The following is a 12,796-nucleotide window of genomic DNA, read 5'->3' as shown; positions in this document are numbered from 1 at the left end:
TAACAGCATTACTGCCAACAGTGGCAAACAGGACATGAACAGCTAGTTTCTCAGAGACACATGGCTCCATCAACCAAGCAGCTTTCAGCAAAACAAACAAGCAAACAGAGCATCCAAATCTAGAATGAAAATAATTTAATGCCAAATATACAAGGCCAACCAAAGCAATAATTCAATATTATAAAGCAATACATTTTTAACTAGGCAATTATAACCCCAAAAAACTCACATAAAAAGTGGGGGGAAACCCCCCCACCTAGATAGGTATTTTCTGAAAAATAAAATATTGCAGTTGACATGAGGTCCCAGAAATCTAATTCAGATTTTTCTTAGAAACCAGTAAAAAGAAAAGCCACAAGTTAAAAGAAGAGAGCGATCACATAGAAGGCACGAGAGACAGCAAGGAGGACTGAAGAACAGAATATAACTAGTAAGAGAGTAGTGTTTTTATTTTTGATTACATATTGAATTTCATCTTAACATTATAATGCTATGTGACTTTTGGGAGAAGAAATGATGTGCATGGCCTGGTAAATCAGGAATGCTTGTATTGGCAGGCTGTCTGGTTTGACTCCTCCCCTTTCAGTTTGGCACTACAATGGAAACACAATGGGTGAGTCTTTAAACTGTCTAAACATGTTTGATATTTGAATAGTGAAGAAAGGGGGGTTGTGGGTAATTGCTGTCATACTGACTTAATCCTTCTGTTTTGTCATCTCTCGGCTACTTTGATTGTTGTTAGTGCTGGTTTTCAAACCATAGATGCGAGGAAGGCATATGACTGTGTGCATTCTGACAAAGATGAATGAAGTAGTTTTGGTTTGGATACGAAAAAGAATAGGAAAAGGCAGGATGGAAAAAGAAGAGGCAAAGCTGGGCAAAGAGGATGTTAGGGGAACTTATTATCTGAAGAGTCAAATTGGCCACTTGGTCCCACAGAATTCCCTCTCAGAATTAAAAGTGAGACACCCTGAGCTTTCTGTGAATCCTTTAAAAATTAAAGGCTTCATGTGAATCAGCGCCAATATATATATATATATATATATATAAAAAGTGAACAGAGAAATTATTCTAAACTGAATTGTTTGAAAATGACTGTTTTGCATAAACACATGGAAAACTGTTAACAGTAGCAAAAAGGAAGAGTGAAAGGAGATGCAACCGGAAAAGGCTGCAAGCTGTACAGAGAACAGTGTCAATGTCTTTTCTTTACTTAGAGGATCTGTATCCCAAACAGCCGGGACACATTCCTGACACAGCACCTGATGCTTAAATCTAAATTAAAATAGTGTGTTAAACATCATTTGCTGGTGGCTGGTCAAGAACAGCAAAACTTTATACTGATGGTTTTGGCCATCAGTAAACTCACCCTGTTCACTACACAATGATATTTACAAACAGTACAAAAGGAGAACAACAAAAGAACAAATTAACAATTAGATTCCGTTAGTCGTCAGTCTGAAGGAGACTCATAAAAATATTCTTTAAAATCTTATTTTAAGGGTTATTTACAGGTTAATTACTATAATGGCTTCTTTCAAAATGTCCAGTGTTCCCAGTATTCCAGTGTTCCTGTTGGAGCTTCTTTGTTGAAGTCTTAAAGCAGCTTCTGGATAATCAGAGATGAGGATTCCTTTCCTTTATGCGTCTTCAGAAGACTTCAGCAGTTCTAGAAAAGCACCAACGGCTCCAAAGTATCCCTGAAACGCACATACACACATATGAGTGTGCATATAAACAAACAATATATGAAAATAATTTCATTGAACTACTACCATATAAAATATGTGATTCTGAGAGACCTTCTCAGTTGGAAAATGGATTCATTTGTTTAAAAGTGACAGTAAAGATCAAATATAATTATATTTTGAAATATAATTTATATTCTTATAAAATATTTATATTTGAAATAAATGTTGTTATTTTGGCTTTGCTAATCTTAAAGAATCCAAAAGAAAAAAAAATATCAGTTTCCACACAAAATTATGAAACTGTTTTCAACATTGATAATAATAAGAATTGTTTCTTGAGCACCAAATCAACATATTAGAGTAATGGCTGCTATAAAAGTTGCCAGCAAAAGAATAAGTTACATTTTAAAATTGATTAAAAACTTATTTTAGATTGTAAAAAAATAATATTTCACAGTATTATGGTTTTAATGTATTTCTGATCAAATAAATGCAGACTTTGTGAGCATAAGAGATTTCTTTCAAAAACATTACAATAATCCCAAACATTTGAACTTAAATGTATTTCCCAAATTTGAGAAAATATAAACAATAGAATAAAAACAATTGATTAAAACTTAATGAAGACAAAATTACCTCATGTTCCAGGAAAAGAGCCCTCAGCTGGCCCTTAGACCAGAAGTCCATAGCATAGGAAAGAAGCTTTGTTGACACGGTGTTTATACGCAGAAAGTTCCCCACAAAAACAACCCGTTCGATTTTCTACAGGACAAAACACAATCACATCACTTAGTTATGACCATAGAATCTGTGGACGTTTTTCTCATTTTCTCCACTCATTTTGGAAGAAAATGTACAGAATTCCGTGAAGCAGATTTAATCATGGTAAAATTAGTTCAACTGAGTGGCACAAGTACTACATTCTTTCTGCGCGGGCCTGTTTATAACCGACTGAATTACCAGCAGGTTGATTCCGGCAGCATTTCTTCTTCACCAGCAGAGGGAGTCCTGACACAAGCAATTCCTTTATGGACTTTTTATAGTAGGTGCTTAAATCTGTGTTTTTGACAAATTCAAAGTTTTGACCATCATCAACTTGTCATAGATACTAGCTAATGTGATAAAAGTCCTGTATTCTCCAGGTATTGTTGGGAGTTACTGCTCTGATGGTGTTCTGTACACCCTGAAAGCCCTGTACAATGCTGCTTGATCACCAGGCTACAAGGCAACACTGTAGAGAAGCCCAGAGTGGCCAGACAGACGCTCACAGCTGCGCGCACACACACACACACACACACACACACACACACACACACACACACACACACACACGCACACACGCACACACGCACACACGCACACACGCACACACGCACACACGCACACACACACACCTCGTTGACTGCACACATGCGTGCGATGGAGCCAATGTTGTTGGTTATGGTGACGAGTGTTGCTCGGGCCAAATCCTCTTTAGAAATACTGTCCCTCTTCTCTTTGCTCATCATGTGACCAAAACTATAACAAAAACACAAGCACATATTTATGTACCTAACAGACACTCACAGAAAGCACTACAACAAAGTCTGTGTAGATTTTGGAGTTTATTGCTGAAGTAAATAAACAATTATATATAATTAAAATAATATATTAATAAATATAATGAAAAATATATAATGAACATGCATACACAAATTATTTTATTTTATATATACACATTACAGTTCAAAATACCGGTAGTACCGGTAATACCGGTCTCTTTCTTAAAGTCGCTTATGTTATTCAAGGCATTTATTTAATACAAAATACTGTAAAAAAACAGTATTATTGTGAAATATTAATAAAAGTTTTCTATTTGAATATATTTTAAAACGTAATTTATTCCTGTGATGGAAAAGCTGAATATTCAGCAGTTATTACTCTAGTCTTCAGTGTCACACGATCCTTCAGACATCATTGCTTAATATTTTTGTGTAAACCTTAACACATTCTTAACATTTTTCATCAGAATTCTTTGAGTTTAGAAAGTAAAAAAAAAAAACATTTATTTGAAATCTTTTGTAATATTATGAATGTCTTTACTGTTACTGTTGAGCAATGTAATGCATCCTTGCTAAATAAAAGCATACATTCTTTAAAAAATAAAATGTACTGATGGCAAATTTTTGAAAAGCAATGTGTATTAAAATAACCAAGGAATGGGGTCTCATACTGTACATTTGTGTCACATGAAACAGGCACGCCAACATCCAAGACCCCATAGCATCACATTTCACTTGTGGACCTTTGTCACCTGACACCACACACACAAAGTGTCTTCTGTACCTTGAAGCCACCGCAGACCCCTGTAGGCCGAAGCGCTGGTAGTCCCCTCCATAGATGTCCTTCACCAGTTTGTCCACGTTGGTGCTGTCCCCTTTGCTGGCCATTTCAAGGGCCTCTTCAAATGTCTCGCAACCCGTCAACAGGCAACACAACCCCAAAAACGTCCCTCCTCCAAGACTACAGGAGAAAAAGAGTGAGAAAGGAACACTGAGGGTCAAAACATGGTTACCGGGTACATCTGAAGAGCACACGTGTGAAATTTTTTACCTTTAAACTCAATTTAACCAATGTGCCTATGGCCAAGGACAGTATGTGGTTATTGCAAAACAAAGCAAGAACTAGTTTGCATATTATATTATAAATGTTAAAAGTTTGGAATAATTAAGATTTTTGTCTCATGTTCACCATGGCTGCATTTGATTAAAAACACAGCAAAACAGTAATGTTGTAAAATATTACCATTTTCTATTGTGATACATTTTAAAATGAATTTATAGCATCATTACTCATTAGTCACACGGTTCTTCAGAAATTATAAATGTTGAAAAACAGTTGTGTTGCTTAATTTGAGGAAACTGTGATATACTTTCATTCAAAGGTTTGGGGGTAAGATTTTTTTTAAACAAATTTATATTTTTATATGCAGCAAGGATGCATTACATTGATAAAAAGTGATCTTTACATAAGATTTATATTTCAATGAATGATTCTGAAGGATCATGTGACTCTGAAGACTAAAGCAATGGCTGCTCAAAATTCAGCTTTGCCATCATAGGAATAATTTACATTTTAAAATATAAAATATATATAAAGTTATTTTAAATGTGCTAAATGTTCAGAATTACTCAAGTGACAGGGACATACACAGGGATTTGTAAAATGTTGAAGAGTGTAAGTAATGGCTACATGATCCCCCTGCAAGTGTGACAGATTTGCACAAGAGCGTTTACTTCTACCTCCTGTCAGTCACTGCTGAAAGGCTGTTCCATTCTGGTACAACCACATTTAAAAATGAACTTGACTACCTACTCTGTTGTCAATCACAGATTTGTTATCTTCTGAAGATGACTCATGTCTCATGTTTCAAAAGGAAAAATGTACACAGCAGGAGCTCTTATGCTTTTAACAGGCTCTGATTCTGTGTCCATGAGAGATGAGGAAACAATCAGGTTCACGTGTTTAGAAAATAGCCAATGGTAAACTCATATTTCAAGCTGGAGGAAAACACTCCATGGCATGGATGCATCTAAGCAAAAGTTGCTCACAGAATAAGCAAAGAGCGTTTTTCAGAGAATATCTAATAAATTACAACCAGTAATGTAGTGTTTTTATTATTATTAGCTTGTTATTTGGTACTACAAGCTTTTTCAGCCATTATCAACAATTACTCTAAGTAAAACATCCCTGTGTGAATTTCTTTTGGAAACAAATGGAAAAAAAAACACACACACAAAATACTAGTTTTATCACATAGTTATTGAGAGTGTGTAACATTCGAAGGGGTTTGTGCTACATGGTGCACGTTGCTCAGCTGTGCTGACCTGGTGCCTGTCACACGTTTGTAGTTGTCCTTGGAGTACACTGCCAGAATACTGACGCCCGAGCCAATGTTGACCAGCAACATGGGGAAAGGGTTGTCAAGACAACAGGGTCTCTTGATGCAGTTCTGTGTGTCGGAGGGGTTCTCAAAGTAATAGCATTCAGGATGACCGTTAAAACCGACCGAGTCTATGTACAGCAGCCCCTGGATCAGACAGTCCAGCTCATCCAACTTCAGCAGCTCTAGGTCTGCCATCTACAAAGAAAAATTGTTATCATTTATGGCTACTCACTGCTCTGCATGCAATAGACATATCACTTAAATGTAATTCTTGATGATACATTGTTTATTAATTAAAAAACGATTTTCCATTGAGCAGTTTAGACCAAAATGAGATACTCAATGTGTTTATAGGTCAGCTTAAAAGTAACATGCCCTAAAGTGACATTAAAAAGTAGTTACAAAAGATTTATATAGAAATAAAGTAAAGTTATTTCAAATTGTAATAATATTTCTATTTATTACTGTTTTTACTGTATTTTTGATTAAATAACTGCAGCCTTGTTCGGCATAAGATATTTTCAAATCATACAGTACAGGTCAAAAGTTATGAAACATTACTATTTTTTTTATGTTTTTGAAAGTAGTCTCTTATGCTCATCAAGTCTGCATTTATTCTAACATTCTAATATGCTGATTTATTATCAATTTTGAAACCGTTGTGCTGCTTAATAATTCTTTATAACCTGTGATACTTTTTTCAGGATTTCTGATAAATAAAAAGAACAGCATTTATTTAAAAGCATTTATTGAAATCTTTTGTAAAAAAAAATACACTACCGTTCAATATTTTTTCTTTCTTTTTTAAAAAGAAATTATATTTTTATTCAGCAAGGATGTGTTAAATTAATAAAAAGTGATAGTAAAGATTTATATTCTTAGAAAATATTTATTTTTTGAAATCTATTTCTTACCCCATTGTTGAATTATTATGTTTTGTTTTAAATATAAATCTAACAAAATATTGTGTCTGATGGGGTAAAAAAAGTTAGGACCCAGGAGTTAGGAAATTTTGCTGATTGCTTGGTTTCTATTTTCTGTGGCATGACGCAGTAACCCCACTGTGAAATCTCATTGGTCCAAAAATCCTACCGCACATAGCTGCATATTAAACATTTGATTTTATTGTCAAAACCGATTGAAAGCACAACTGTGGCCATCTCCTTACCGTTCTGAAGTCATTCTCAAACTTGTACGCACCGCCTCCGGTGGCGCACAGTGTGGTATGCAGGCTGGAGAAGTGCTTATCTCTGCCCATCTGTATGAATCTATGCATGGCGGCGGTGGGGAAGCGGATGAAGTGCAGGTTCCCTGTGCGACCGCAGATGGTCAGGTTGCGCAGCTCCAGGTGCACATCACGGACGCCGGTTTTGCCGTAGGCTGTGTTGGAGGTGAGGTACCTGCGTATGCTCTTCAGATTCTCCACCTCCTCCTGCTCCTCCTCTGCGGTGATGTCTTTTGGCTCGAAGTAAACAAGCTTTACTAAAGTACCACCAATATCCATCCCAAACCATGGAAAGGCTAGAAAGAGACAATGAGACTGATTAATGTCATTGTGTAAATTGTGTTTCAAAGATTAAGAAAGTGGACAAACTGGATTGGCAACTAAAAAACAACAACAACTCCACAACATAACAAAGGTCAGTTAAAACATTTTAAGAACAATTCTACCATATATTTTTAGATTTTTTTTTTTTTTTAAAGTGACATTAATAATGTTACAAAATAACATTCAAATAAATGCTGTTTTGTTTTGAACTTTCAATTCATGATGGTTTCCGCACAAACGATTAGCAGTTCAACTGTTCAAACACAACAAATCACCATATTAGAATGATTTCTAAATGATCATGTGACACTGAAGACTAGAGTAATGAGGCTGCAAATTTAGCTTTGCCAACAGGAATAAAAAAAAATATATAAGTGATCAAATATATGCAGCCTTGGTGACCATGAGAGACGTTTGAAGAAAAAATAAGAAGCAAACTTTTGAATGCAAGTAAACTAATTCAAACATAACTAGCTGGCCAACTAAAGAGAGGCAGTGATGATGAGCAACACTGCAGCAGCAAATGAGGAGTCAAGGCAGTTACCATGGCAACAGCCATGAGGCTGCAAATGGCTGTTCTAGGATGCTTAGAAGCAGAACCAGTACAAACGTTCACAGACTGTTTCTATCATTTCAAAATAAATTTAAAAGATCAGCAGACAGAAATCTCAAACCCGACCTGAATTACCAATCAGTGTCTAACAAGAATAGAGAACAGTCTTATCTTATCACATAATAGGTACACTATTACTGATATGAGTCTTACATCAGACGTTCACTGGGCTGAACCCAGAGAAGTCAGGAAACATTTGGGCAGCTCAGGGACACACAGATCTGAACCTGAATAACCTGGTACATGCAGACCAGTCTGTGCTCCTCAGATCGGATTTGTTCGATCAGATTTATGACTGACCTGCCACATTGTCAGCTGGTGCTGCACAGATGACCGGTCTTTGAACAGAATGCTCTCTGCTACAACATCATCTCAAAAGACCCTCACGCTTCCTTTCCCCCTAATATAGATGAGGGCGTAATGCTGGGAGGTTCATTTTGGACATCACTCTTATTTCAAAGCATGCAAATCAAGTGGACGAGAGCCCTACTAAATAAATACATATCCACATTCTTTGCTTTCATAGTTTTAAAAACATAGTTGTACAAAGAAAAATGCATGCTAAATCGCGCTTAACTGACTCGGATTATTACGATTATGAAATCGCAAAGGCTGCGTTTATTTTTTTACGCAGCTTGTCAGTGACGTACGGCTCTGTGATCCGTAGTAAATGTTGCTCCATCTGAAAGCACTGCGAGTTTGAGTCGCTTATAAAGTGCATTTGAAAAAGCAACACGCGTCAAACATCTTTCCAAACATGAGAAGCATTTATGAACCTCTTGTCCAACAAAAAGACAACATTTAATAAATCAAATCATTTCAATCTTCTGTTTATTCAGCTACGGCGATAGTATGATGCCCATAGGGATTTCCTGCAATGACGTGTGTTGTCTACACTAACTGCGGAGGGGCATATTTGGGGTTTCTGCGTGAGAGCGCCCTCTGGCTTTCAGATGGAGCAGCATTTACTACCGATCAGCCACGCTGCAATGACAAGCTGCACATAAAATAATCGCAGCCTTTGCCAAATCGAGTGCGGTTTCATTTCGATTAATCGTGCAGCCCTACTAGCCAGGAATTAACAATGTTGCTTCTTCGTTGAACTGAATGACCTGAGCCAAAAGCAGCAGGTGAACGGGGTGTGACAGTCGTGTGACATAATGACATCAAACAACTCATGTGGGTGAGAGGTCTGTTTACATCCCCCAGTCAGCAGAGGCATGGAAAGGGAGAGAGACTAAGAGAGAGAAAATTGGCAGGCAAGTGTGTCCATGTGAGAAGCTGGGAAAGGCAGAAAAGTGGCGAGAGAGAGAGAGAGAGAATGTGACCGAGTGAATGAGAGGGACAGACATGGTAGGCGAGCCAATTGAGTGTCCATGTGAAAGAGGACCATGTGAAATACTGTTTATCTGATAAGAATACTTTTTACCACCATTAACATGGGTTGAGTATAAATAAAAGAACAATAAAAAAAACAACTACAACAACAAAGTTGCTACCACACACAAAAGTTGACTGGAGCTGAGGAATGTAGACAAGCTGGCCTGGCATGCAGTCTGACACAACTAAGACTTAGACTCGCTGAACTGCATAAGCATTGTTAAAAGCAGTCACTTTTCTGCTGCCGTTACCTTTGGCAACACAAACTAAACCTGACATGAATTCACTTTGTTCTACAACATTCTTGCACTTCAATATATAGCAAAGAAAAAAGAAATCAAATCCATTTGGTGTTGCAATCACCAGAATATGCTGCAAGTATAACTTTTCTAAAACTGTCAGAGCAATTCCAAGGAAGCAAGATATTTTACATTACACGAGGATGAGGTGATGTCTTACCTGGCTTCTTTGAACACTTTAACTTCATCCTGCTGGTAGCTAATACATTCAAGTGCAAACACAAAAGCCTAACCAGTAGAAAAGCCCACAAACAGACAGAAATCAGAAGTTCAGTTTGGCTTGTAATGGCATTATAACTACGCTCTCAAAGTTGAATTCTTGTCGTCGTTTAGCAAAAGTGAATAAATACAGAGAAATTCTTAATATTGAAGGATGGGGGCGTTTCTGTCTGTCCCTTTAACGCGGCCACGCGAAGACAAAAGTCAAGCGCTGATTGGTCGAAGAGCGTCGAGCCTTTACATCAGGAGCGATTTCAACACACCTCCTGACTTCACACCGACCAATCAGAGATCGAGAAGAACAGTGCCAAAGGTTTCATCAAAACAAAAGACACTCTTCGGTGTACAGGTCAGACACAGAAATAATGAGTTTGTTTAAAGGTTGGAAGCTGAGAATCAGTTTCTTTTTAAATAAATACCGCAACCGAATGATTTTCATGCACGTTCGAGAAGCGTTAAAGAACTTGAACGTCATCCGTTAGCTGATATGAACGGAACGTATTAAAATAATCTGACAGTGATTCTTGCATTACTTTTTATTACTGTTTTGCAAGTAACATCAAATAAAAATAAACCCATGAAAGTATTCTGACAATTGGCAATTCCTGCACTACTTTTCAATGCTACTGAATCCACAGCGACACCAGTGACTCGGTTCATTCGGTTCTTTTTATTGAAACACAACACTTATGAATCAGTCAGAGCGGTTACTGATTTATCTGACTTATTTAATGAACCGAAAATTATTACATTCCAATTGCCCCACCTCAAATGATACACAGTAGCCTACTGTTACTGTGTTATACTTAAAGGTCAACACATGAACAGTACATTTATTTGTAGTATGTAACTTATAGGCCTATATCTTACAATTTGGCAACGTACATTTGAGCGAAGTGAATGAAATAAGAATTGCACTTTCTCCCCCAAACAGTCCCTCAAATGTAAGGTAACGTTAAAGGCTATAAAGGAATAATCGATAGGCCTACATTTCTTAAGATTTTCATTTCCACTTTGGACCCATGATTCAGTTATCTGAGGTAAAATTGTGAGGGTTAACTGAAGTCGATGACATCTGTAAATATAAATGCCAGTAACTGGCTCAAAAATAGGGCAAAGTATATATTGTGCCATTACACTCTCGCAATAATGTGTTAAATATTGACTCGAACACGTCCTTACCAAGAGGTCTGTGTGTATCTTTAAGATATAACTCATCATACATTGAGGAAATCATGTACAGATATTATCTAAAAAAAACACTGAAGGTGTGTCTGTAAACTTACGCGGTCTGTTTTTCTTTGCCGACTCCAATCGCCTCCGCAGCCGACACCTTTTCGCCGGAGAGCCGTTGGTTTGAGGGTCGTGGTGAAGATGATGGTAATCGTCCGTCGGACTGTACGGGCTACAGCTCCCGTTGCTCAGCTGTCGCCGCATTGGCTTGTTGTGCATGTTTGTGTAGCAAGGACCAGCACATTTCTGATCCATCGCTGATTTAACCTTATCCATATTTCAATGCACAGCAAATGTCAACAGCGTACGACTTTTGTAAGCCTCAAAACACACACAGATATACGCGCTGATGAGTGTGCCGCGCTCTCGAGATAAGAAAAAGCGCGTGGCTTTAATGATCTACACCCTGTCACCCAATGCACGGATTTAATCTAAAAACGACTATTACAACAACTGCAGCAATAATAAAATCGCGTGTTTAGAAGAGTCGAATACAAAACGATAAGAGCAATACATCAACACGCGCTACGGTCGAGGTCATTGTCGGTCATATTTCCATAGTGCTGGCGCTGCGGCAGATACCCCGTCAAACAACCGGCTCATGACGTCACCAGGAATGGCTCGAGCCAGTTTACGGCTCAGTGCAAGCAGAGCATTGCGCCATACGCGCACGCACACACACAACCATCTTCTAATATTATCGCAAGCAAAAGATCAAAGTACAAAACGATCTTTCCTCACAAGTCAACTGACAAGGTCTTTAAATACCTCCTTTTCGGCGGTATTATCAAAGTGTACCTGCATCATTTCTGATGTGTTGATCATACGCCTGCCTATCTATCTATCTATCTATCTATCTATCTATCTATCTATCTATCTATCTATCTATCTATCTATCTATCTATCTATCTAAAGTTGAAAGCGATTTCTCTCAGCATGAATGCGTGTGGGGTGAATGAGGTCAAAGGGGAGTTTCAGTTGGGTGGTTCTCGGGTGTCTAGCAAGTATCGTGGTGGTAAGAAATTGGACATTGGAAATACAGAGAAGAGGGAGGTATAAGTGTTTAAAAAAAAAAAAAAAAATTAACACGTGCAGCTAATTTTTCCAGTTGTTTAAAATAAACTCCCGCTAGTTTTAAATATCTCTTATCTATTTTCTTGCTGAAGTTAACCAAATACAGACATGTGGTTGACTAGCATATGCTTTTAAAGTTTAAACAGATGAATTACCTTCTGCTAAATTCAGTATTGTATTTTAGTATCCACAGAAAGACAAATTTACACATCAATCAACACAGTTTCTGACTGATAGAAAAAATACTTTTCAGACCATTATCTAGGCTACTTATAAATGTAAAAATGTGTGTATTTTTTTCCTTTGTAGGCTAATTGCTCAATTGGCTCGGCCACCTAATGGAGAGAAGAGTAAAAGACCGTTGACTGAGTGGCAGAGACCAGTAAATAACACAATAATCAGAGACAAAATAAGTCAATTTTAAGTCTCCACACACCACAGTGTTAACTGACTTTGGTCAGTTCAGTTAGCTTTAGAATAGCACCATCAAATGTCAATTCACTCACTGTGAACATTTTCTGGAAAGTACAGTGTGTGGTACTTTTTACCTGCCAAAATAGTATACAGGACTGAGAAGAGCCAAATCATTTAGGAAACTGCTGTTAATGTGACACCAGTGACCTCAACCATTACTTGGAAAGATATTAAAGAACTGGACGTCTTTGTCAAAATGTAATGAGGACTGGATAAATTTATAAGGCAATAAAAAAATTAATGTTTTCTTGGATCCAAACAAAAGAATTCAGAAATGAAGAAAACACCAAACATGTTTAAAAATTTAATTTATTAAACATTTGATCTAAGCTTATAGAC

General features: G+C 37.2%; 1 protein-coding gene across 2 annotated transcripts; it reads right to left on the bottom strand.

The window, feature by feature from the left end:
* Positions 1-1,059: 1,059 nt before the first annotated feature.
* Positions 1,060-11,654, bottom strand: pank1a (pantothenate kinase 1a). 2 transcript variants are annotated; one of them, XM_079632984.1, is made up of 7 exons: positions 10,963-11,654; positions 6,785-7,137; positions 5,558-5,811; positions 4,017-4,193; positions 3,086-3,209; positions 2,328-2,453; positions 1,060-1,700 (listed from the first exon to the last, which is right to left on the bottom strand). In XM_079632984.1, the coding sequence occupies exons 1-7, from the start codon at positions 11,183-11,185 to the stop codon at positions 1,641-1,643; spliced, it is 1,317 nt and encodes a 438-aa protein (XP_079489110.1). In that variant the 5' UTR covers positions 11,186-11,654; the 3' UTR covers positions 1,060-1,640. The 2 variants fall into 2 exon arrangements, with proteins under 2 accessions (XP_079489110.1, XP_079489111.1); XM_079632985.1 differs by lacking the exon at positions 10,963-11,654 and adding an exon at positions 9,618-9,830 and having other exon boundaries at positions 1,502-1,700.
* Positions 11,655-12,796: the final 1,142 nt, after the last annotated feature.

This window comes from Phoxinus phoxinus (assembly GCF_949152265.1).
Source record: "Phoxinus phoxinus genome assembly, chromosome: 13".
In the NCBI taxonomy this organism is placed as follows: domain Eukaryota; kingdom Metazoa; phylum Chordata; class Actinopteri; order Cypriniformes; family Leuciscidae; genus Phoxinus; species Phoxinus phoxinus.
The sequence above is the reverse complement of the archived record's forward strand: the minus strand, read 5'-3'. Positions and strand labels throughout refer to the sequence as shown.